The 25,711-nt window shown below is 35.9% G+C and overlaps 1 protein-coding gene across 1 annotated transcript; it reads right to left on the minus strand.

Annotated features, from left to right (window-relative positions):
- Positions 1-1,491: 1,491 nt before the first annotated feature.
- Positions 1,492-25,196, minus strand: LOC134649731 (alkylglycerol monooxygenase-like). The gene is made up of 9 exons (XM_063504562.1): positions 25,020-25,196; positions 24,063-24,190; positions 22,003-22,154; positions 18,037-18,140; positions 6,512-6,674; positions 5,085-5,236; positions 3,525-3,656; positions 2,301-2,420; positions 1,492-1,749 (listed from the first exon to the last, which is right to left on the minus strand). The coding sequence occupies exons 1-9, from the start codon at positions 25,164-25,166 to the stop codon at positions 1,492-1,494; spliced, it is 1,356 nt and encodes a 451-aa protein (XP_063360632.1). The 5' UTR covers positions 25,167-25,196.
- Positions 25,197-25,711: the final 515 nt, after the last annotated feature.

The following is a 25,711-nucleotide window of genomic DNA, read 5'->3' on the forward strand; positions in this document are numbered from 1 at the left end:
TGCAACCCATAAAATTTCGTTTCCTCTTGTTACCGGTAGGGATTGCTTTATGCGACCAAAACTCTTCTATGTTAAAACTAAATTTATAATTACGAATACGGCCATTAACGCCCTAGAAGTTTAAGGAATCCCTTTAGTAGTGACTTGAAGTACCGTTGAATAGAACTTGCTAAGATTAAGTGAAACTTCTGCAGACTCATTTGTCTCGGCTACTCGAGTCTTGATTGTGTACAGGATGTCGCATTCTGTACGAAAGAATGAAATGAGGTACTCGTAACTTGACACCAAGTTGAGGGGAGACCTTTTCAGTGACGTTTATGCTTTGTGTCAATAAAAGTGTAATACTAGATTTAAGCAATATTGTAAGCATCCTGAATAAATTTATTTTCTTCTTCTTCTTCTTCAAACGCTACCGGTTTCGTTCCCAGGGATTCCCAGGGGAAATTCTTCCATTCAATTTCGTTCAATTATATTGATACCTAATAAGAGTTTTCAGTCATATTTAGTTAAAATGTAGTCGATTCTGGTCTTCTGTACCCCTAAATTTCATTCGATAGCGCGACGTGAAGTATGTGTTTGGGTTAAGTGTCATTTCGTATGGGATTTTGAGTTTTCAAAACGTCCCACTTGGCGCGCTGTTCAACAATAAACATAACGCAAACGCTTATCATGCTATCGAATTAAATTTAGGGCGCTTTCGACTTACATTCATAATTTTCAAATGGAACGAATTACAAAAATTCTTCAAGAAAGTTTTTAAAATGTATCACGAAAACAAATTGATGAATTTCTCTAAAACCATTGATTGTTAATTATAATATATGTACATAATATATAATATATGTATATTAAAATTCAGAATCTAAAGATCTCTTTAGGTTCTGTAGGTTCTCAACCTATCTCAATTAATACAGGTTGCTTTCAGCTCGGATAAAAAGAAGATAGAAGATAGAAGATATCCAATTACGAACTAGACTCATCTAGTTCGTAATTGGATGATAGAATGTTGTTAGTTTATTGGACCTTAATTGTATGGCAGTTCGGAAAATGTCTGTTATCGTTGGTGTAGACAGGTAAAACATTGTTTGATATTATCTTTATTAAACACTACCCGCAACTTTGTTCGCGTAATCGTCTTTCTTCTGACCCCGTTAGTAATCTCGTGCTAAATTGTGACGTTTAATACATAGACTAGCTGATAAAGAAGCAACATATAAATAGGATTTTTCGATATTTCTTTACGTAATTGCTAATCGAAAGTACGTTCTAGTATTTACTCATATTCCTGTTATTAGTCTACTAACATAATACAAAAGAGTTTCGGACTTCAGGACTGCGATAGCCGACCTCCAAAGAAGATAGGGCACCTGAAGAAGAAGAAGTCTACTAACAGGAAAAAATAAACAGAAAACAAATACAACCGTAATATTTATTTCAAACCACACGTAACAGAGCAACAATAACAGTTTTGATAAAATCCAAATTAAATGTTTAATCCTTATCGCTATATTTAGTGGCCTTAATCTCCACAGTGTTGTAGACAAACACAAACCAGAACAAGCCAGACACGATGTACAAGACCTGAACGAGCGGGTTGACGGTCAACCAGCGCATGATGAGCACTGTGGTGAGGCAGCGGATGGTCTCGAGGAGCGGGGCGCGGGGCGAGGCATCCAGGATCATGCCGAAGACTGTTAGTGAGCCGAGGATGTAGAGGGTTAAGATGATCACTGTTGTTGATGGCATGGCCTGAAAAAGAAAACTTCTATTAGTAAAGTGTTTTGCCGTATATTTGATACCTACTGTTTTGATTTACATCTTATATCTTGGTCCAAGCAAGCAGCTCCATTGACACATTCAGTGTCGAAAACCCGACTATTAGGTATTTTATGATTTCGTTCCCAGGCTGGACGACCATCGGGTCGACCATCCTGACTATCGAGTCAGGATCGTGGTACTACAGCTTTATATATGACGAAATGTATGTAGCCCGGCGCGGATGTCTTGTTTGGCTGGGTGGCAATGAATGTGTTAAGAGTAAAAATCAGATCGTAAGATCAGATTCGAAGGTTTGAAGACTTTAAAGGCCGCTCCTGACTTATTATGGATTAAATATGTACTCCTAGAAATGTCTGGATAGGTAGGTATTTAATGTTTTTTTTTTGTAACACTTTATTCCGTGATTGATACTGGCAAGGTGCAAAATCTTGGCTATTCCTATTAAGTCGTATTAAGAAGCACAAATTATTATAAAGCAGCTATACAAATTATAAAGCAGGGACAAACAGAAATTGACTTACCATATGCATCAAAAACAACTGGTAAAATCCATACATGATGAACGCGTAGTGCATCAGAAGGTAGGAGGTGCACCATTTCGGCAGGATGACGTCATACTTCACCCGAGTGTGCAGAGCCGGCTGAAAAGTTATATCATTCATTAAAAGTTTAGAAATTATGAGGTTCATTTTAACTACGTTCAAAGTTAAAACCAAAATCGGATACTGTTACAGCTCCGAGGATTTGAAACTAATAATTTTTCACAAATACATACCTAAATTACGGTTTTATTTTATTTTATCATATGGCAATAGGTACACACACTTATTAAATTAACACTTAACATCAAAATGTACAATTCCACAGATACAAACTCGCGTTTAATGTCAGTTTTTTAAAATCCCAACTGGGCCATTATAATGAATTGCAATAGAAAAAATCATATAAAATAACATAATTTCAGTAAGTTCTATTTATCTTTGAGCAAATTATTTTATACGCTTTTACATCTCATTTAAAGCGCAAAACTTTAGTTAATTGTAAGCTAATTAAGGAAAATGACATCGCTAATTATTGTGAACCTCATTAGCAGGATGACATAGAAATTAGCTCAGAGAATGGTCCTTTAATAAAGACCTAAACATGCTTTGCCTTTTGCGCTTAAAACAAAACTAAAGATAAACAAGCATGAAAAAGACGGTGAAATGTGAAGTAACTGTGCAAATTTTAAACTAATTCCACTACTACACGTACTCGTACCACATGATTATTATATGCAATAAATTATGAATTATGAATTATGAATTATGAATTCTAAATTATGAATTATGAATTATGAATAATTTCTTTGAATGACTTTTACAGTAAGGAAATTATTTTTTTGTGAATTGAAAATAAGACAGGGCATTTTCATTATGATATAGTGACAGTTAGTTGAACTGCTGTTTCGATCCTCTATTTAAATAAATTCAGCAATTATAATCGAAATTAATCTTCATTAATTGACATCGCGGCCTACCGACTTACATCGCGATCTGATTTAAAAATCTGATATAGGACAGATTTAAAATGGTATGTAAGAAGTTAAGAACTTGAAAGTATCCTCCTTTAGCTTTGGTACACAAACGCAAACGTTTGTTAAAATTATCAACAATATTATGCCGCAGTAACAAAAATTTTCAACGTATTTTTGGGCCTGTATTTTGCCCCCTCTTTTTCGCCAATACAATAAGTAACTTGCTTACATCTTCCTCCATATCCTTGAAGCGGATGCTCTGGCCCGGCTTCCAGCTGGGCCTGCTGAAGACGGCCCTGAACTTGTGGGTCCACTTCTCATATTCCTTGAACCTCTGGATTACGTACTTCGTGTAGAAGGTCTAGAAAAATAAATAGAGGGAAAGGATAATGAGCAGGGTAAAATTGTGAAATATTATTTGGAGCGTAAACTTCCTTGACTTTGCTTCTACAGAGACAATTAGAACTATTAGATCTACAGAGACAATTCTAGTCTCGTATTGTAGCAAATTTAGTCTACTTTAAAAACGTCTTGAGAAAGTACTATCAAAAACTAGTCGTTTAGGGTTATAATCGACCAAATCCCAAAAAAAAAAATAGCGATTTTTGACAAAGTTGCATTCGGCGCTCGAAGTCACAAACTTGGATTATTTATTGAGCCAACATTATAAAAAAGTCTGCAAAATATCAAAACCACCGGATTTGACGCAAACGAACCCCCTTACAAAAGGCGACAAAATTACTGGATTATTTTAGCCATGTCTTGAATTATTAAGCAGACGTACAACATTTTGAATAAAAAATACGAAGACATTATAAACAACAATTTTTAATTAAAAAGTGACCTTGCAGTAAGACTATTAGAAAAGTCTTTACGAGATAAGATCATTTTGAATCAAACTTATTTTACCGAGTTTCAAACTTAGTTCCTTGCAAAGTTACTGCCCAGACCAATTAAGTATTTCTCGTGGAAAGACAATTTAATCCTAGTTTATAAATAGAATAAGATTAATTTCAGATTATTATTATCAAAGATCTCACCGGAAGCTAAAACAGATAATGTTATCAAAGACGATAAAGTTTTTTTAAGAAACTTTAACAAATGAAATCTTTCCTACTGTATTTTCAATTGTCTCCCAACTCTCGTTTAAACACCCAGTATCTACTATTACCTAGTTATGATTTAATGTAGGTACTTAATTAGGAATGTATTTATGTCCAAAGCCTAGTCGGTCGTTAGCTTACTGTCACCAAGCGTATTTATGTAAGTAGATGTTACACCAATCATAAACGTTCAAAGTTTATAGGACTACTTATGAGAACAATACTACACTTATTAGTTTCCAGCAATATTCGAGCGATAAAGAGGCAGATAGCAGTTCCAATTTTCGCGCTTCCCGGTCGACCCTTTGTAAACAACTTAACAAACCGCCTTGATGTATCAATGTCATATTTTATAGTAAAAAAAAACAGTTTAGGGCACAGTATGTATAAGTTACTCCATGGTTTACAATGGGTGCTAGTGCTGCTCTGGCGGCAGAACATTGCAGTAATACCCCCTTGGGTCTAAATGGGTAACCTTACCTGTAGACTGGAATCCCCAAGGAAATAGGAAACGTTGCCGTCCACGGCAGACCTGGCGCCGGACTATTATTGCAGAGGCAGAGGCTATTGGGAAGACTTGGAGCGAACTCAAGCACGAAGCTCAAGACCGAGCCAGATGGCGGCGCACTTTGTGGACGCCCTCTGCCCCATCTAGGGGACATAGGACAATAAGTCAAGTAAGTCACCTGTAAATGCAGAGGGTTAAATGACGGCTGCTGATATATCAGGCCGTAGACGATGCGGTCAGTCTCCTTCTCAGGCCTGAAGGTGCCGAACAGCTTGTCCCAGATGATGAGTACACCCCCGTAGTTCACGTCGATGCAATACGGGTTGCTACCTAAAAGAAAAAGACACATAGACCGTTTAATATTAACTTAGAAATGAGTGATAGCGTACACTAATAGGAAGGTTGTGGTGTGTTATATTTATGTAATTAAAAGCATATATCCATTGCTTCGTTTATCATAACGTGCTTATTTATAGTCGCAATATGTTAGAAAATAGAAATAGAATATAAAATAAACAAACTAAAGAGCCTGTCAGCTGGCGAATGCAAAGTCACAATAAAGTAGGTTTTAATACTAATACAAACATAGGTGATAATTACGATAGAAGTTTAGTTAATTGTAGACCACCAATATTGGTTAGAATTTTTCTTCAGCTCAAACATACAATAAAGGCGATATAATATATCTAGGGAAATCTATAGCGTGGGTCACTTGTAAGGTTAGGTTGTTAGGTTAGGATTCAAGTTGCCGAAAATTTATGGCTAGTTCAGCAAAACAATTTCATTGATTAAAGATTTCGTCACACTATAATTACAATGTATTAATAACCTCCTATTGAACACGTCAAACCTTTATTCCTCAAAACCTGTATTCTTTTGTCAAATTAATGTTGTTACCGCTTGTTGTTACCTTTGTTGTCTTTGTTTATGTAACTGTACATTTATTGTAAACTACGAGTATGGTGAGTTGTGCATTAAAGAGTATTGCATTGTAAATAATGCTTTCTGCCAAAATTATTTCAACTCTTCTTATTATCTAAATAGACTAGCTCTAGTTGAGAGAGGCGATGGCTGAGATACGCGTCATACTCGTGAACGGGTGCTGTTTGTGGAGACTGGTCTATTTAAGCTAACACGAGCTATTATATTTAGTAGCTTTATTTTTGAGGATAATTACATGGACACACCTCATTCGGTTTTTTTTATTATCATTTTCTATTTTAATGAATGTTTTAGTTAGGTATACAGGATTCTGACTCTTGGAGACCCTATACATCTCTAAGGATAATTTGATTAACTATATATTCTAATTTTTTAGTTATGACACTTAGATACCTTTACACCTCTAAATAATTTTAGATTATAGTTTTTGTATCTTTGTGTTTTATTTTTAATACTACATATTATTATAGTTTTTGTTTGTAATTCGACATTTAGAGACTTTATACATGTCTATGTAATACTTTAGTATGATTTGATATTTGCGGCTTAGATTTATTTTATAATTGCTGATGTGTTTTTTTTCTTGTATGTAAATTTCATGTTGACGTGTAAAAGCGCCCTTGTGGCCTATTTGCTGAATAAATGTTGATGTTTGATGTTTACCATGATGAATCCTGTGGTGGCTAGGCGTGTTGAGGAAGTACTCCAGAGGCCCGAGGGTCTTGACGGTCTCCGTGTGGATCCAGAACATGTACAGGTAGCTGAACTGGTGGTGCATCACGAACTGGGCTGGCGGGATCAGCAGGGCCAGGGGCAGGTAGAATATCTGGTGGAAATGAAAAATTTAGCATTCATTAACTTTTCATTCTGCTAGAAAAAAAAAACTTTATGCAATAAAGTTGCTTTAAATTCTCGTGTTTCCCAAAAACTTCCAAGAATGTTTGATGAATGTTTGAATGTTTTTTTAGATGTTTGTTCTTTGTTTTGTATTTACAACATGATGTTGCACCGCCTACAAGTTATCTGCTTGGTCCGAAGGATGACTGGTAGAGAATGCCTTGTAGCATTAAGTCCGCCTTTTGTACGTTTGCATTTCCTTTTGTTCAATAAATATTAAATAAATAAATGTTCCTGCGTTTTTGAGAGTGATCTCCAACTTTCACATTTCTACTCGTAAGGTCGTAAATCATAGAATACACTCCCGCAAATCAGTTTACTCTTTCTACCTTTTATGGATGCAAGTTTAAATAAATTACTAAACCCGTCCTAATATCTAAATAAACGGTGTTTAGTACTATTTACTCTTTCCTCGTCTCCAAACGGGGGCAATATTTTTTAATATCCGCCATGAACCCGCTATACAAACTTAATGACCTTAGGATCTGACATTTTACGTTCCAGAATTTAATAAACATAAATCAACTGTTTATTTAACGCCACTACTATGGTAATATTCTTCATTGAGTAATTTATAGTCGGGTGAATAGAAGTTCAGAAACGTGGGGAAAAAGTTTTGCTAGCGGGTGATAAAGTGGAAGAAAAAGAATGAAGGAAAGTAAAAGTTTGACGTTCAATATAATTTGATCGAAAAGTTAGGCCGAATTGAGGAGTCGACAAACTATTACTGATTGAGGCTGACTTGGGCATGTATTTGGGATACTAGTGGATATTATAATAGTAAAACCAACACTGTAATGCATTAGATACATTAAGAAACTTCAATAGCTTAATTTGTTCTATCCTCGTGCTGCCCAATGTACATTAGGATTGAACACTCGTTTCGATGGAATGTCAACCTTAATTAAATACAAAGTAGGTAGCATTTCATTTGTCTCGCAAAATTTTCGAACAAATTCAACTCAATTGAAAATACAAGATTCAAACTTCCTTGGCTATAATTTTGTATGGTGGGGCAGAACGAGGCTATAAAGGCCCCTGTATACAATGGGCCAGCGTGGGCCAGTCTGGGGGACGCATTTATGCGTTAGAGGGAGCAAGTGATACCTATTGCTATCTCATTCTACCGCATGGCTGCGTCCCTTGGAATGGCCGGCGCTGGCCCATTGTGTACAGGGGTCTTTACACCGGGCCTGTGGTACGGATAAGAAATACGAGTACACGTATGTACCTACTACCAATCAAAGATTTAAAAAAATCTGCGGATATATAAGTACGGTACAATTTTTAACAACCACTCTGAAATGGATTATGTATTATGTGGTTGTGTATATTTATTTAAACACGTATTTATCTTGGTTTCTTATTTATTGACAACGAATACATGTTTTATGCAAAATCTAAAATAGAAAGGTCACATTCTTTTTAATGTCTAAACGGAGAAGGTTTTAATACCGAACATTCTCGGCCCTTTTAACACAAAATGAACTAAAATATCTAGCTATTCTAGCTAATTAATAGGTAACAAAATAATTTTGTTTATTGGCCTAATGAAAACACCTTTCTGGGTTGTAACTTGGACTGACCGTACTAAATTATCAGATGTGTTTTTATTAATAGATATTATTTTACCCAGCGGCCAACAAGCAGGTGGAGTAGCTTCGTCTTTCAATAAAACAATTTGTTCAATATCTAAATTGGTCCTTCTCTGCAGCCACTTGCTTCTTGGTTGCAGCTCACTTAAATAATTATTATAAAACTGTACCCAAAACTTTTGTTTTATTTGAGTAATTTTTTGAAACATATTTAATCTATTTTCTGCTTTATCAACAATACTAGGCTCAGGAATATCTGAAATTGGAGAACCAATCAAGAAGTGAGCCGGTGTTAGGCAAACAATATTGTCATTATCAGGAATGTCAAAAACTGAGCACAAAGGCCTTGAGTTCAGAATACCCTCAATCTGAACAAGAACTGTGTAAAAAAATTCATAAGTCAATCTGACATTACCTAAATATCTTTTTAATAAACTTTTAACAGACTTAATTCCAGTCTCGTAAATTCCACCCATGTGGCTGGCGAGAGGAATTGTGAATTTCCACTCTATGGAACTGACATTACAATAGTCTATAACTTGACTATATGAAGTATCATTTTTAAATAACTGATACAATTCATGAAGCTCGTTATTTGCTCCTTTAAAATTTGTAGCATTATCCGAGTACAAATGCGTACAGTAACCTCTTCGACTAATAAATCGTTTTAAGGCGCAAATAAAGGCTTGTGTAGACAATTCAGTAACTAGCTCTAGGTGTATTGCCTTAGTTGACAGACATATAAACAAGCATATATATCCTTTAGTGTACTTACAATTTCGAAGCATAGAATTTCGAATATATACTGCTCCGCTAAAATCAACACCAACATGTAAGAAAGCTCGTGTTAAAGTGACTCTTGGAGCGGGTAAGCTAGCCATCTGCTGCTCACAGGCTTCAGCATTGTATCTGACACAGCGAACGCATCTATGTATGACTTTTCTGACTTCCATACGACCGTTAATTGGCCAATATTTTAACCTTAGTCCGAAAAGCGTGCCTTGTATGCCTATGTGCAACAAACGAAGGTGAAACTGTTCAATTAACAGAGTTGTCACGTGTTCTTTACCGGGTAACACTATCGGGTGTGCTTGACTGTAAGGTATGTTAGAATTTTGAATACGACCACCCGTACGAATAATATTATCGTCGTCAAGAAAAGGGTTGAGCTTACGTAGGGGGCTTGTGAGCTACATGAGCCGACAGTGCATACATAAGAATATTTCGTGCCGAAATACGTAACAACAGTTACACACATAATGACGGACACGGAAGAATATAAAACGTTAAAAAGTACAAGAAGTATAATAAAAGGTAAGGTGACCAGAATCGTAAACTACGTTACTGGATTGGATTCATCCGGCTCGAAGGACCAAAAATGAAATGGATTATGTATTATGTGGTTGTGTATATTTATTTAAACACGTATTTATCTTGGTTTCTTATTTATTGACAACGAATACATGTTTTATGCAAAATCTAAAATAGAAAGGTCACATTCTTTTTAATGTCTAAACGGAGAAGGTTTTAATACCGAACACACTCCAATGGAAACTGTACAATTCTCATCGTCCACAAAAAATTAAGTACCTATCATCATCATCTTCCTCGCGTTTTCCCGACATTTTTGCCACGGCTCGTGGGAGCCTAGGGGTCCGCTTGGCAACTAATCCCAAGAATTGGCGAAAGCAGTCTCTTTTACGAAAGCGACTGCCATCTGACCCAAAAAATTAAGATTTTTTTTATTTAAACAAATATTAACTGATAAATGCCTACTGCTGGGAAAAAACAAGTTCTAAGATCTCAACAACCGCTGCCTCCCTTTATTACCTTTACTGTGCAAGGGGAATTAAGGTGTTTTTCAAAAATAAATATTTCTTGGAATATTATTTAATATACTGATATTTTTTATTTCTTTTCGACTAACACACTTCACAAAATATAAAATAAGTCTAAGATTTTTTTACTGGAAAAATAACAAAATATAAGCTTCAAACATGAAATAAAAATGAATTCGCAAATAGAATCTGTATACATTTTTTTTTTCAAACAAAACCTTAACACAACTCTTTCCAGATAGGACGAAATACGAAACGTTGTGCTATTGTTAAAAAATAGACGCATAAACACCACTCAAACTCTTGGAAAGAAAATACGACTAAGAAAATCACTAGGTCATATGACCTAATTATTCTGTTACAAATCGAACCTTAGCGTGTAAAGTTTAAGTGTCAATTTCGAGTGGATATGATATGCAAAAAGTTGCAGTCGTTTCGTTGATATACTTTCTTGTTTCCGTTTCATTTAGTTGGAAATTGGAGGTTGTTTTTGCTGCGAATATAAAAGCACTAGGTACTACTATAATAACCTACATTAATACACATTCTAAGTATTTACCTATTATTGTAGACACTTAAAATAATTATTATCTCGAAATGAGAACAATTCTTAAGTTACATTGTTAAAATAAAACATTTGTTGTAGGTTCTGTGCGGAAAGAGAACAGTCGTAGAATGTTTGGACGCCCCTACATTTCACGACTCTTCTCTTTCCGCACAGACTTCTAGTCTTAACCCGTTAAAATCTCATAAAACAACATACCTTTGTTAAATGCTGTATCTTTCTAACAAACACAAATATGTCAAAATGACATTATAGGAACCAACAATTATCGAAGATCGAAGACTCATTAGAGCTTACAAACTGGTATGAATAACACCATATATAAAAAACCGGCCAAGTGCGAGTCGGACTCGCGCACGGAGGGTTCCGCACCATCAACAAAAAAGCGGCCAAGTGCGAGTCGGACTCGCCCATGAAGGGTTCCGTATTTAGGGGATTTATGACGTATTAAAAAAAAAGTTTACACGGTAATGTACATCATATATTTTTTTTAGTTTTATCATTCTCTTATTTTAGAAGTTACATGGGGGGGGGGACACACATTTTACCACTTTGGAAGTGTCTCTCGCGCAAACTATTCAGTTTAGAAAAAAATGATATTAGAAACCTCAATATCATTTTTGAAGACCTATCCATAGATACCCCACACGTATGGGTTTGATGAAAAAAATTTTTTTGAGTTTCAGTTCTAAGTATGGGGAACCCTCAAAATTTACTGGTTTTTTTCTATTTTTGTGTGAAAATCTTAATGCGGTTCACAGAATACATCTACTTACCAAGTTTCAACAGTATAGTTCTTATAGTTTCGGAAAAAAGTGGCTGTGACATACGGACGGACAGACAGACGGACAGACAGACAGACAGACAGACAGACATGACGAATCCATAAGGGTTCCGTTTTTTGCCATTTGGCTACGGAACCCTAAAAATAGAGCAAAACAAGCAAAAAAAAGCGGCCAAGTGCGAGTCTGACTCGCCCATGAAGGGTTCCGTATTTAGGCGATTTATGACTTATTAAAAAAAACTACTTACTAGATCTCGTTCAAACCAATTTTCGGTGGAAGTTTACACGGTAATGTACATCATATATTTTTTTTAGGTTTATCATTCTGTTATTTTAGAAGTTACAGGGGGGGGACACACATTTTACCACTTTGGAAGTGTCTCTCGCGCAAACTATTCAGTTTAGAAAAAAATGATATTAGAAACCTCAATATCATTTTTGAAGACCTATCCATAGATACCCCACCTACCATCTATCCATATAGGTTTGATGAAAAAAAAAAATTTGAGTTTCAGTTCTAAGTATAGGGAACCCCAAAAATTTATTGTTTTTTTTTCTATTTTTGTGTGAAAATCTTAATGCGGTTCACAGAATACATCTACTTACCAAGTTTCAACAGTATAGTTCTTATAGTTTCGGAGAAAAGTGACTGTGACATACACGGACAGACGGACAGACAGACAGACAGACATGACGAATCTATAAGGGTTCCGTTTTTTGCCATTTGGCTACGGAACCCTAAAAAACGGTCACCCATCCAAGTACTGACCCCGCCCGACGTTGCTTAACTTCGGTCAAAAATCACGTTTGTTGTATGGGAGCCCCACTTAAATCTTTATTTTATTCTGTTTTTAGTATTTGTTGTTATAGCGGCAACAGAAATACATCATCTGTGAAAATTTCAACTGTCTAGCTATCACGGTTCGTGAGATACAGCCTGGTGACAGACGGAGGGACGGACGGACGGACAGCGGAGTCTTAGTAATAGGGTCTCGTTTTTACCCTTTGGGTACGGAACCCTAAAAGTCGTGTCCTGACTGACAGTCGACCTAGATGGCGCTATAAGGCGCTATGGTTTGTAGTAACTGAATTTTCAAACGTTAGGTAACTTTTGACAACTAAAATTACCAAAACGCTGAAAAATCTAAAAAAGCTAAAAAATACAATATTTTACCGCAAATTGAAATTTTATGTTTAAAAGTCTTTTACTACCTAAATGTCATGCTTCGTTCTTTTCGCGGGTTCCTTGTAATCACTACATAGTATAAAACATTAAGTCGCTTCCCGCTGTCTGCTGTGTATTATGCTTAGGTCTTTAAAACTACGCAACGGATTTTGATGCGGTTTTTTTAATAGATAGAGTGCTTCAAGATGAAGTTTTATGTATAATTTGTTAACCCGCGCGAAGCCGGGGCAGTTTGCTAGTTACTTTTAAAACCCACGGGCAATTCGTTTTGAATTACATAGAACAATTCTATACACACAGTAATGAGGTCGACAAACAATTGAACTATGTAGTTAGTTGAAACCAAGTTGAAACGCTAGTCATTTAGAGTAAGCCGACTGATTCTCCAGTCTAAATGAACTGCACAAAGACAGCAAAGTAAATTAAGTCGCACGCGTTTGCACTATGCTAACTAAATTTATCTATGAGCTTTTGTATTTTGTGACGTAAGCTGAGCATTTTCAACACAAGGAATGAACTCATTCCGTTGAATTCTGTGATCAGTTTTCTTCTCTCATAGGATACAAATATTTATATAATATATGAACATATAATAAACTCCTCTTTTTAACCCCTTACTGCATGTAATAAAAAAAATATTTGTTGAAATTTGAACTTGAATAGCTGTCAATAGAGTTAAATATCATATCAAAATTAAAGCCAAGAAACAAAAGATATCCTCATCCTGTGCACCATACTCAGTTTAAGCCATAGAAATTTAAACCAAATTGTTTGGAAAATAGAGTTCAGTTTCCTTTCGTTCGCGTTTTAAGTAAAAAAAATATTTTTTCTGTTTAAAACTTTGCTCGAAAGATCCTTCGTCTTTCAGATAGCATTTTATGCTAAAAGTATATACCTATACTGCTATGCAGTGTACCGATATATAACTAAAAAAAAAATTGACGTTATCGTGTGTTTTTTTTGTCAATCGAGACAAATTTTACCTTTTAAGGTTTTTTGCAAACACAGTCTAGTTTCCGTGAGATTTTTTTCATGGCATTTCCTTTTGATTAAAATAGGTAAAAAAAAATCCTACAATTTTGCTTTCACCCCCTCTTAAAGGACATAAAACACTCGTATTTATATAACGTGAAAACTCAAATAAAATAATTTCTACTAAGTTCTCTTAAGTGATTACACAAATCTAATTAGCACGTAATAAGCCCGAGTGAGTTTGTCCGACCGATCCCGAGTAATTATTACCTAATTAACTTAAAGTGGACGCTAGGAACCGACAAGTGGGTTTGACTTTCTTCAGGGTTAAGGTTACATTCGGGTTACGACAACATTACATCGCGACGAACAGCCTTGTTACAAGATATTATCAAAATACTTATTTGCAACGCGAAAAATATCCTTCACTGAAATGAAGCAGAAAACGATTGATTTAATATCAATATCCTTACATTTAAAATCAAATATTAAGATGCTTAAATAATATCTAGCAATCTTGGACAAAATAGTTAAATGAGTCCAGCGTATTAAAAATATATTTTGATATAAGTTTTTTATTTTTTTATTAACATATACACTGTAGCGTCATTCAAGGCTAATTTGAAGAAACTTATGCTTTCCAGCCAAGCGTGATTTGGTTAAGTACTGATGTCTATTTTTTTTGTTGACACTTGTATATTATATGTAATATATGTTTAGTATTTATGTATGTAGCATGTATTTTATTTTATAATAGTATTTATGTATTTTATTTACTTTTGGACATTTTGGTTAGTTTACTTTTAAATTGTTACTGTGCATTCCGTAGTCTATCTAATTTGAATTCTCCCCTCATCTACTCGAAGGTTAGCTGGAAGAGATCCCTTACAGGGATAAGTTCGCCTTTGTACCTTTATTTCTGTAAATATTATGTAAACGTGTGTTGTGTACAATAAAGTGATTACTACTACTACTACTACTACTACATATTGATAATTTAAATAAGAAAACGTTCATGAGACTTACCGTCAACCGGGGTGAATAGATATGGTTGAGGTGAATAGGGACAAAATATAAAATGTGATTTACCAGACAATTTCTTAAAAAATACCACCGCAAATGGTATCATACAAAATCTATGAATATTTTCAATCGAATAATATTTTTAATCAAATAATACAGTTAATGTGTAGGCAAACTGTTAAGTTAGCCAAACAAATAATACAGTTTGCCTACACATTTTTTGAGAAATTGACAGGTAAATCACAATTTCAGTTTTATCCCTATTCACTCCAGCCATCCCTGCCTGCGCTCAACAACCGGTTGACGGTATGTCAGTAAAATTAACATAAGTATAAAAAAAAATTGCATCATCACATCATCATCAATTCAGCACAGCATTATTGCCGACGCATTGCTGCAAGAAATAAAATAAAATGTCAATTTTCTGTATAAGTGATATTTCTTGCAGCAATGCAGTTTGCAGCTACACTCTGCTGCAATCCTGTTGCAATCGGATTGCTACCTTCACGATAAAAAGAGACGGCGTTATTCATAAACGTCTGCTAAGTTAATCAGCTGATGATCGTCGTTTGTCCCTCTCTATGACATAACGACAGATAGGGACAAACTACGATCATCAACTGATTAAGTTAGCAGCCGTTTATGAATAACGCCAAGAGTAATTAACAAGGTTATAAATTAAACGTTATTACTGGCATGATACGTTAATTTTATTTGTTGTCCTGAACGAGTGAGATAGAAAAAGGGATTATTCAGAAATGCAAGGCAATGCTAATTTGTTTTTAACACCTCGTATCTCATAACCCATTTAGAGTCTGTGCGGAAAGAGAAGAGTCGTGGAATGTATTAGGCTCCATACATTCCACAGCTCTTCTCTTTCCGCACAAACTCTAGCTACGGTTACTTTTTATATTATTGCAGAATTATCAATGAAAACTAACCCAGTACCAGGCGTGACTCACTACTACAAGTACCTACAAGTACATGGGGCCCACACCAATTTTGGTGTCTAGCCATAGTAGTTACCGCGCATCGCTACGGAACGGACGCCTGCTCGCGCTTGCGCCACCTATCGGTCATATCGGTCGTAATAGACGCGTTTTGTTAGAGAGTGAATCTTCTGTACCTAGTACTATTATTTATTCTGTGCCAATACCTAAGTACCTACACCTTAACAATTTTCTTTGAAGGGCACATTTTCCCTCTAAAGATAATTTCGTATGCTATATTCCAAAATGAACTGCGCATCTAGATTTACATCTGAAAAAGTAATTTCCTGAATTTCTGTTTTAGTCATGACTCACGATACTTGTTAAGTGTCGAAAGGGCTTATATGCCTTAACGTTTTATCAAAAATCCACCTTATGTTCTTGAAAAAGCTTATTTTCAAATAAAATGTGGTCGATTTCGAACAGAACGTATCCCCAATTTTAGGAATTTTTAATAAAACATCCAGATTTGTATACAGTTAACTACCGTTACTCGAATTCGAATACAATTTTACGCAACAAATGATCGACATCATTTTTGCAAATGGAGTTGAGAAAAAAGTATTAACAATTTTTTTTTTCAAGCACGTTTTTGACAATTGTACGCGCCGAAAGATTGCAGCAACCGCTTACCATAGGACGGGTTATATGCTTGTTTGTAACCGTTTAAAAAACACATAATAATATTATCAATCAACATACATAGTTATTATAAAACAAAGTCCCCTGCCGCGTCTGACTGTACTGGTTTTCATGCGGGGTTCACATATTAATTACCACGGGAAGTAGTGTCATAGGGTGCAAATTTTGGTATCGTAGATGCATGATAGTTAAAGCTAAGCTAATTTCAGCCGGTGGCCACCCGCCAACCCCTGGAAGGTAGGCAGGGGGCAGTCAAAGTTACACGCCGCCGCGCTTTAGAATAAATAAACATAGCAGCTTGTATTTATGTAACACCTCGAGTGTGGTGTCATTTTCTGGTAAATTGTGGACGAGGAATTCATTTTTGAGACATTGAATACAAAGTTTAATAGAAAAAAAGGAAAATATTGACGAACATATCAAAACCGGTCTGCTAATTTTTTTATTCAACTGACACTTATCTTTGTAAATCCTGAATTTTGTGCACAAAAAAAATGGTGCCTTAAAGAACACTTATCTAGCTTTAAAAAAATATAGTGGAACCTCGATAGCACGCATCTCAAGGGAAACGCCAGAAACTTCGTGTTAACGAGGATTAGTCTTATGGAGGGCATCGACTTACGGAGCTTCTCGTAGGTTTTTGTTCGTCTAAATGAGGTCAGACTATACAGGGTGGATTTTCTTTTTGGGTCAGTGAGGGCAGCTACCAAATCCCGTGCTGCTACGCGAGAAAACGGTTTTAGAAGACCTTCCCTCGATTTCAAATGAATGAAGATTGGCTTTTACAGATTTTGGAAAAAACATACAGGCTGCGAGAAAAAGGATAATTTTTGACAAACTTTTTTTTTATGCCAATCGATTCCATTCCTATTGAGGATCAAAAACTTGTATGGAACGAAAAAAAAATTCCGGCTAGAAAAGCCACAAATTGAGGAAAACTTTTTCTCGTAGCAGCACGGGATCTGGTAGCTGCCCTCACTAACCCAAAAAGAAAATCTACCCTGTATTTTGTTCGCGTTGTAGAGGTCAAATTTCATTCTTCGAGTTATAGAGGTAAAATCGCCCGCTCACGCTCAGTCACAATTCACGATACCGCGCGGTATATTAATTTATATTACAAAATTTCTTTAATATATTGTATAAAACTACCTACATATTTTTAGAATCTGCATGAATTGGACTTTACAATTCTATTTTTTTTAATACGATGTTGTACATATATTTTAAAGTATTGTGTTCTGAAACAAAACAAATTAGCTGGAGTTGGGAGATTTTTTCATATATCTTGCAAAATGTATATGAAAAGGTGTATTTTTTGTACTAAAAATGAAAGCTACATCTTTGATTTATCCGGAAATGACACCAAACTCGAGGTGGTAGGTAAATATAAGCCAATATCATTCTTTACCTAAAGCGCGGCGGCGTGTAAATTTGACTGCTCCCCCTACCTACCTGCCAGGGGGTGGCGGTTGGCTACCGGCTTAAATTAGCTTAGCTTTACCTATCATACATCTGTGCCAAGTGAATTCATCCGATACCAAAATTTGCACCTCTACACTACTTCCCTAGCTATAATAGAGTGATTCTTGAGAAAGGTTTTGGTGTATAATTTGTAAAGGTTCTGTGTAAATTCGTTGAACTACCCGTGTGAAGCCGGGGCGGGTCGCTAGTTAAATAATAAATCAAGGGTTACTTACAAATCCGCACCATCCCTGCAGTATGGACTGTCTGATGCCGACACCCATGTTGAAATCTTCCGACGTGTGGTGCACTTGATGCTGAGCCCATAGCACGTGCATTTCTGAGGATCATTATGATAATTTATTAATAATAAATCATAATTATGATAGTTTTTTTAGTGAGAAAGTGTCGTATAGAGCCCTCGCGTTGGGAGCAGCAGGCAGCCACACGAGCGGAATGGCGGTCTGCAATAAATGCTAACGTAACCGAATTTGAATCGCGACGGCGCTTATAGTTCGTTTTTTTTAGCATTAGAAAGAACTCGCAAGAAGGTAAGCGATCTTGACATGTCTTTTAATTGAAAAACGCTTTTTAAAAATCAAAAACGATTACTTATGAAAGCAGAAGAATATAAATGATCGTATTAGATTCATAATTGTTACATATTTGCCGTAACTTATTTTTAAAATGTGTTTTTTAATTAAAAGACACATCAAGATTGTTTACTAATGCTAAAAAAAACGAAGTATAGAGCTGGATGCCAAGCGCGATTAAGTAAAAGCCAGACCACCTGCGGCAATACATTATTATTACACAAATGGTGTGCTCATGTGCCCGCAATGTTCGCGAACTTTAAGTAACAAGATAGGCTACGTCAGCCACTTGCGAGCACACCAGAGACAGCAACGGAGTTGATAGCAGTCGCCGTGGCCGAATCGGCCGTGGAGTTATTATTAGTTATTATAATTTATTTAATCGTATGGCGATATGGTCACATATTAGGCAAAATTATTTCTATTTATAAGGCAACATTTGGATGTTTTTTTTTTGGATTTGGTTTTTTGGATGGTTTTGCAACCACTGCACAGCATCGGGCGTCAAGTCTATGAGTCTAATAGGTCATCCGGGCTACCCGAGTATGCGCGGAGTGGGCACCGCTGGATCATGTGCTCCATGATAATGATTAAGGATTTAATCAAAATATAATTCGTTCCTTGTGCAAAGGCTGTCTCGTTGTGATCCAGCATGGAAATGCTGCATCATGGGCAACTTTGCACCGAGAACGGTAGGGAGCCATAAACCCACAGAAAATGTATCATTCGATTGAAAATAATAGTACATTTCGTGTGGGTAGTTATTAAGAAATTTTCAGGTAAATCACATTTAAAGATTTGTCCCTATTTACCTCTGCCATCCCTCTTTACCCTGTTTGACGGTACAAATAAAGTTAAGATAAAAAAAGTTGAAGCTTTTTACATTTCCTATTACGGTTTGATATTATTTGTATCTTCAATTAACGTGTTAAAAAAGTATAATTCAAAAAGGTCTACCCATTCCAAGTTAATTCAAGACCGTAATTACCTTGATAAAACTCCAATCAGAATAAATTATTAGGGTCAATATTGAGTTAAAATAATAAGGGTTTCAAAGGGTTGAGAGTCTATAGATAATTAGAGTGAAGGAGGCCAATTCTGTTTAACCAATTTGATCTGGTTATCATCTTATTTTGATATAACCTTGACCGTGACCTTGAGAGTTAGTGACCTTGACCGTGAGCACCAATCAGCGCTAACAGCTCAAGCTGATTGTTTCTGACGTTCTAACAAGTATGTAAGTGCGAAAGTGACAGGCATAGCACCAGGCGATAAAAATGTGAACGTGCTATTGCCGCTGACTGCCACCGCAGGAGTCATGAGACATTTCCTTCGCACTTATTGGTGCGCATGAAATGCTTGAAAACACGACTCAAAGTCGTATCAATTATAGTACATTGTGTCACAAGAGAGCAAAACATAATTTACATGGAATCCTGAATGAAGCAAATGCTTTTACAATGGAAGGCTTCTAAAATAGAATCCTGAGCGTAGTGGGATTCAAGTGTTAACGCCCAAGGTGGAAATAATGTTGCTACCATGTGATTTAATATACTGCTTTTCACATCACGTATGACGAAATTATTATGGTTCAACATTATTTATGCTAAAAAAATGCAAAAAAGTTAAATAAATTCCACTTTGATCCCTCCTAGCAGGGAAGAAAAAGCCCTTTTCCGAATAGGTGATGTGAATTTTTTTTTGAAAACCTTATTATGGATACTTCCACTCGATCATAATCCGCGGTGTCGACCTTTGGGGCTTGGCTGCGAGTCGGGACAGTGTATTCAAAATACAAAAGCGGGCGCTGCGGATAATATCTAAGAAACCTTACGACCACCCAGCTAAGGAACTATTTACACACAACAAAGTGTTAACGCTACCATCGGTCTACATATTAGCAGCGTGTCAGTACGTCAGGTCAAACCTCGCTAGTTACAAAACTAATTCTAGCCGCGCTGGGAACAACCGCAGACAGCCAATGCTGGTTGCCTCAGTAAAGAGACTAGCCAAACTCAGGAGATCACTCAGTGTCATTGGGGCTAAAATCTACAACTCAGTTCCGCCCGATATAAAATCAGCGAAAAGTGACATTGAGTTTACCAGGAAACTCAAATCGCTGCTAATCGCACGGGCGTGCTACAGTGTAGACGAGTTTCTTCGTGGAGATCATTAAATGAATGTTTAAGTAGTTCTAAGAAGAAATTGTAATATTATTATTTATGTTGAATTATGTAATTGCGTAGTTTAAGATTTAGTTGTAAATGTAAAAATGTGTAAATATTAGTATTTTAATCTCATTATGTAAATATGTAGAAATCTTGACTTGTAAAACAACCAATTTTACCAATAAATAAATCAATCAATCAATTATTATTATTATAGTTGTAAGTCATCGCTTTCAATACGGGCGGCCTATAAGTCCTATAACTATTATTACTTTCTTACATAATAATAATACATTCATAAAAATTGATGTAACAATGTAACCACATCAGCTTGTTAGTTACAGAATCAGCCGCAAGCTGTCTGTAAAGTTTTTCACTTCAACTCTTTGCGGCGTCGTTATTAAATTTAAAGGGAAACTTTGAACTCTTAATTTGGATAGTTTAATTAATAACGTAATTTTATTTAGTGGTCTCTTGAGTTCAGTAATACTTAAATTAAAGTTTACTTTAAGTAGGTATTAGGTACAGTACAAAACAATAAGTATATGACAGTCAGTCCTACTTTATGATACTATCACAAAGTATCGCCTTATTTTGTTTCATTAAAGATTTCTTAAAATAATTATGTTTACATAATACGAATCATGCCTCAGAAATCGCAACTGAACTTAAAATACTTAATTTTGGTCAACAATGTTATGAAAAGTCAAACAGACTTAAATTAGGTGGGTGCTTAAAATACGAGTAAACTGGCAAAGTATAATTTAATTTAGCGACAGTGTCAATAAGAAGCCTGAAGCTATTATTTAACTTTTATTTCCATTATTACGTTATAAATGTTATAATAACCCGCATTTTTAACCCCCGACGCAAAAAGAGAGGTGTTATAAGTTTGACGCCAATGTCTGTCTGTGGCATCCTAGCTTTCAAACGGATGGGCCCATTTCGATGCGGTTTTTTTTTTCGTGAAAGCCAGTTTATTTGCGCTAGTTCTTAGCTTATGTTTGATAAAAATCGATCCAGCAGTTTGAAGACTATCAGCTCTTTTCCAAAATGATGACATTTTTGGCATAATCTTATGATTTTTTTTTAATTTTTAGGGTTCCGTACCTCAAAAGGAAAAAAACGGAACCCTTATAGTTTCACTCGTGTCTGTCTGTCTGTCTGTACGACCACCCCTCCCCCCTCCCTTTATCTCCGGAACTACTGGGTCTGAGTAAAATTTAAAAAAAAATACACAAAATAGTTCTTTACCCAGGAAAACCTATTAGAAATGTGCAGTCAAGCGTGAGTCGGACTTAATGTACGGAACCCTTGGAACGCGAGTCCGACTCGCACTTGGCCGGTTTTTATAGTTATACTTAATGCCTCAAAGGTTGACGCACTTCATATTATTTAAAATTTCAATAGGTTCCTTTATTGTTTTATTGATTTCACTCACCATGGCAAGCTCTATGCATCCAATAGTAGCAGAAATCTACGCCTAGCGCTGCTAGCAGCCACGTAGATACGTTGTCCCATGGTAGTTCCACTAGCCTGTAGTTCGCGTATATCCACGTGTATAGGTATGCTTCGGCGCCACGCCATATGAACCTGGGAAATAGGAAATTATGGCAAACTTAAAAGAGTTTTGTCAAATTTATATCAATTTTTGATATTTAAATCGTGCTAAAACTCGCACGTAATTTAAACATACTGGTATAATTTTAATGCTAATTATCGTAGTCACAGCCACACTGAAGAAGAGACGATTGAGGTGGCTTGGGCATGTGTATCGAATGGAACGGACTCGTTTGCCACGCCAAATCTTGCTAAGAGAGGTTACGGGCGCAAAAAGACCGGTTGGGCGGCTAATGCTGCGCTTTAAAGATTGCGCGAAACGTGACAAGGTTGCTTTTAACATCTCATGCAACGAATGGCAGAAAGCGTCGTGCTATTCATGATGGTCAATCCAAACACGACGATGCTGATTTTCCTCATTAAAAGAAAAACGCATGAGGCGCCACGAGCAGGCCTCCAACCCCCGCCCACCTGGGGGAGCATATACCTGCTGCGTGTGTGGCCGAGGGATCCTTTCTCGTATAGGGCTTTACAGCCACGAATGCTGCTTACACATCTGACACAGATGGAAAAGGCCTATTATGTATCGTAGTTTAATAATTCAGGTTTGAGAGCATTCCTGTCATTAAATAAATATTATTCTTATTCTAAATAATCCGTCTATTCATTGTCTTATTGCTATTGTCTTAAATCGCGCAGGGTTCGGGACACCACGCCAAAATATCGCCTTAAAAAGTCGAATAGACTGTAGTTTTATTTTGTCAAATGTAATTATAGAAACATATTTATTTACCAAATTTATTACAAAATCTTTAATTACCTATCTTTTATAAAACTGAGTAGAAATACTACCTAAATGCCAATTTATCAATCTAAAAGTTCAATGAACGGCGAGGAACATGATATGTCTAAGCCTAATTGACAGACGAAGAGCTAAGCTGTAATATTGTACGAATATCCATTACCTAACTGGCGCCTCGACCCGTTACACCTATGTATATTATCACATTACAGATAAATATAAAGATAATTTATCATCCAAGTAGGCATATGCGCAATGCGCTTATGAACGTCAAATAAAGCTACACCGACTCCAACCCTACACCTCTTTTTTTTTTAACGATGTGGTAATGCTGTTACGCATACCCCCTGTCGGGGGTTATGTGGGACTCCCATCTCCCATTCTTTTCTCTTAGCGAGAAAAGGTGGGAGACGTCCTGCCCACTAAACCCACACCGGCCCCAACCCATCGGCCCTCCTGAGGGATCTGGCGCACATCAGCTGCGTACTGTGTTCGCCTCCTCCCTCTCCGTCTACGCCGAAGCGGATGCGCGTCGACGTCTTCCTCGCGCAACCTTTCCGCTGCCTCCTTTTGTGACATTATTGTTTCACAAAAGGAAGCTACTGCGTCCCAGGACCTCTCGTTACGCAGCATTGAAGTAACAACGTTTCGCAGCGAGAGGTACCCTCCAGTAATTCTTACACTGGTTATTAGGTGCTGTTGCTCCATTGCCCAACTACTACAGACCTCTAAATTGTGTTGCGCTGTGTCGTTAGGATCTCCGCACCCATGGCAAGCCGGAGTTGGTTCCCGCTTAATATTATGCAGGTAATGACCGAAGCAACCATGCCCGGTTATTACCTGCGTGAGCCTATAAGTAAGGACTCCACGTTTCCTGTCTACCCACTTGTCTAATGATGGGAGGATTGCCCTTATGGTGCGGACTCCATACGGGGAATCCTCCAGTGAACTTTTCCACCTTTTCTTCAGGCGGTCTGTCGCAAGCCTTTGAGTCCGCTCTGCTTCCTTAGCATCCAGGCGCTCGCCACGCGCTCTAGCATCGGCCCTCATACGGTAGCAAAACATTGGGTACATCTTGAAATTAACATGCAGTATATCGTAGATACTTCCGTGTAGAATGTCAAAGAAAAATGACATACCTGCCTCCTTCAAGAAACATTCCATTGGAGAGACTCGTTATTCCATCATTAAGACGGATACCTTTCTTTCCTTCTAGCTTTAAAATTATGTGTTCCAATATCATGAACATAAAGAAATATGGCCATGCCTGAAATAAAAATAAAAATAAATTGTAATAGAAATTAACCATGATAGCCACATGCATGAATAAAAGTGACAATATCTAACTAAAGCAGCGTAATGTTTATTTTATCATAATCATAATCATATAATGAATAGTAATTACTGCACTATAAATGTACATTCTGATTTGATCTTTATACGATTACAATAAGATGCATTTTGTAATATTAAAAAAAAAACAATTAATAATTACATTTTTTTAAACCTTAAATTATTTACTTATGTTTTCGAATAACACAATAATTTCAGTTCAAACAAAACTATTGAGCAATAAAAATGTAGATTGAAAATAAAGCATAATAAATAAGAATTATATATTACTGGCATAACTGAAATAAAATGAGCGGGCAAATATAATATAGGCACCTACTTATTGAATTTCATGGAACAAACTAGATACCTACTTTGTTTATTGCGTAATATTGGTAACGGGTCACATTACAGTAAATTCCCATATTATTATTGTCATCACATTTGTAACTACTACTACTACAAAAAAATGATAAGAAGTTATAGATCATAACATTCATAATATGTATAATATATTATTATGTTTAACTGTAAATTCATGTAGTTTAGTTATTGCAGTTAACATAGTTAAGTGTTTGCATGTTGCTCTACGTTAACATTCTAAATACAACTTAATTCTAGGTGAGATATTATGCTCAAGGAAACATCATAATCTATATAGTTATGTACCTATATATTCTGTCTACATTGTTCTTCACTTGTATGCTTCTGTTTTATTTACTTGTAATAAAAAAACAAAAACTTTTTTTTCTACATGCGCTTACCTGGACATAAAAATTAGGGACATCCTCCAAGTTTTCAAACGCTGTCTCTTTCGGGTTTATCACATAGAACATACGTCCCAGTCCTTTTGCAAACTCCTTCGTCCCATAATCATTCACTGTCGAGTTATCGTAGTACACTTCGTCCATTTTTACAATATATCAATTACTTTGAATAATAAACTATAATTTAAAAATAATAGAACAAAACATTTGTAGAAATTTCACTCGAAAACGGTGCCTAATACTCGCTCAGCGACAGAGCAAGTAATTTAATAAGAAAATCGATCGATTTATATGGAAGCAGATTTAATAACCTTAATTGATGCAACAATTAACGTTATACTAAACATGAATATAGTAATATGTATTGCTTTTCATTATGCAATGCAAGTACGTGAAGAAATTTTAATATTTCTAATCAAAAATGCACAAAAAGTCTAGGTCTATCTTCTCCAATGTGTTTAAAAACAAAGCTATGTTTCAAAATGAGCAGTAACATAGCAACATTTTTACATCCATTAATTGGTATACTTAATATTTTTTATTAAGTATAAAGGCATCAATTATCTAAACCTGATGCATAAATTAAATTATTCTTTTACTTTGTAATTTAGCAAAACCATTAAAACTTTATATTTTGTATGATTTACTCAATTTAAAAACTGATTGCACAATTTCGATAACATTACCCA

Source organism: Cydia amplana, chromosome 7, assembly GCF_948474715.1.
Source record: "Cydia amplana chromosome 7, ilCydAmpl1.1, whole genome shotgun sequence".
Classification (NCBI taxonomy): domain Eukaryota; kingdom Metazoa; phylum Arthropoda; class Insecta; order Lepidoptera; family Tortricidae; genus Cydia; species Cydia amplana.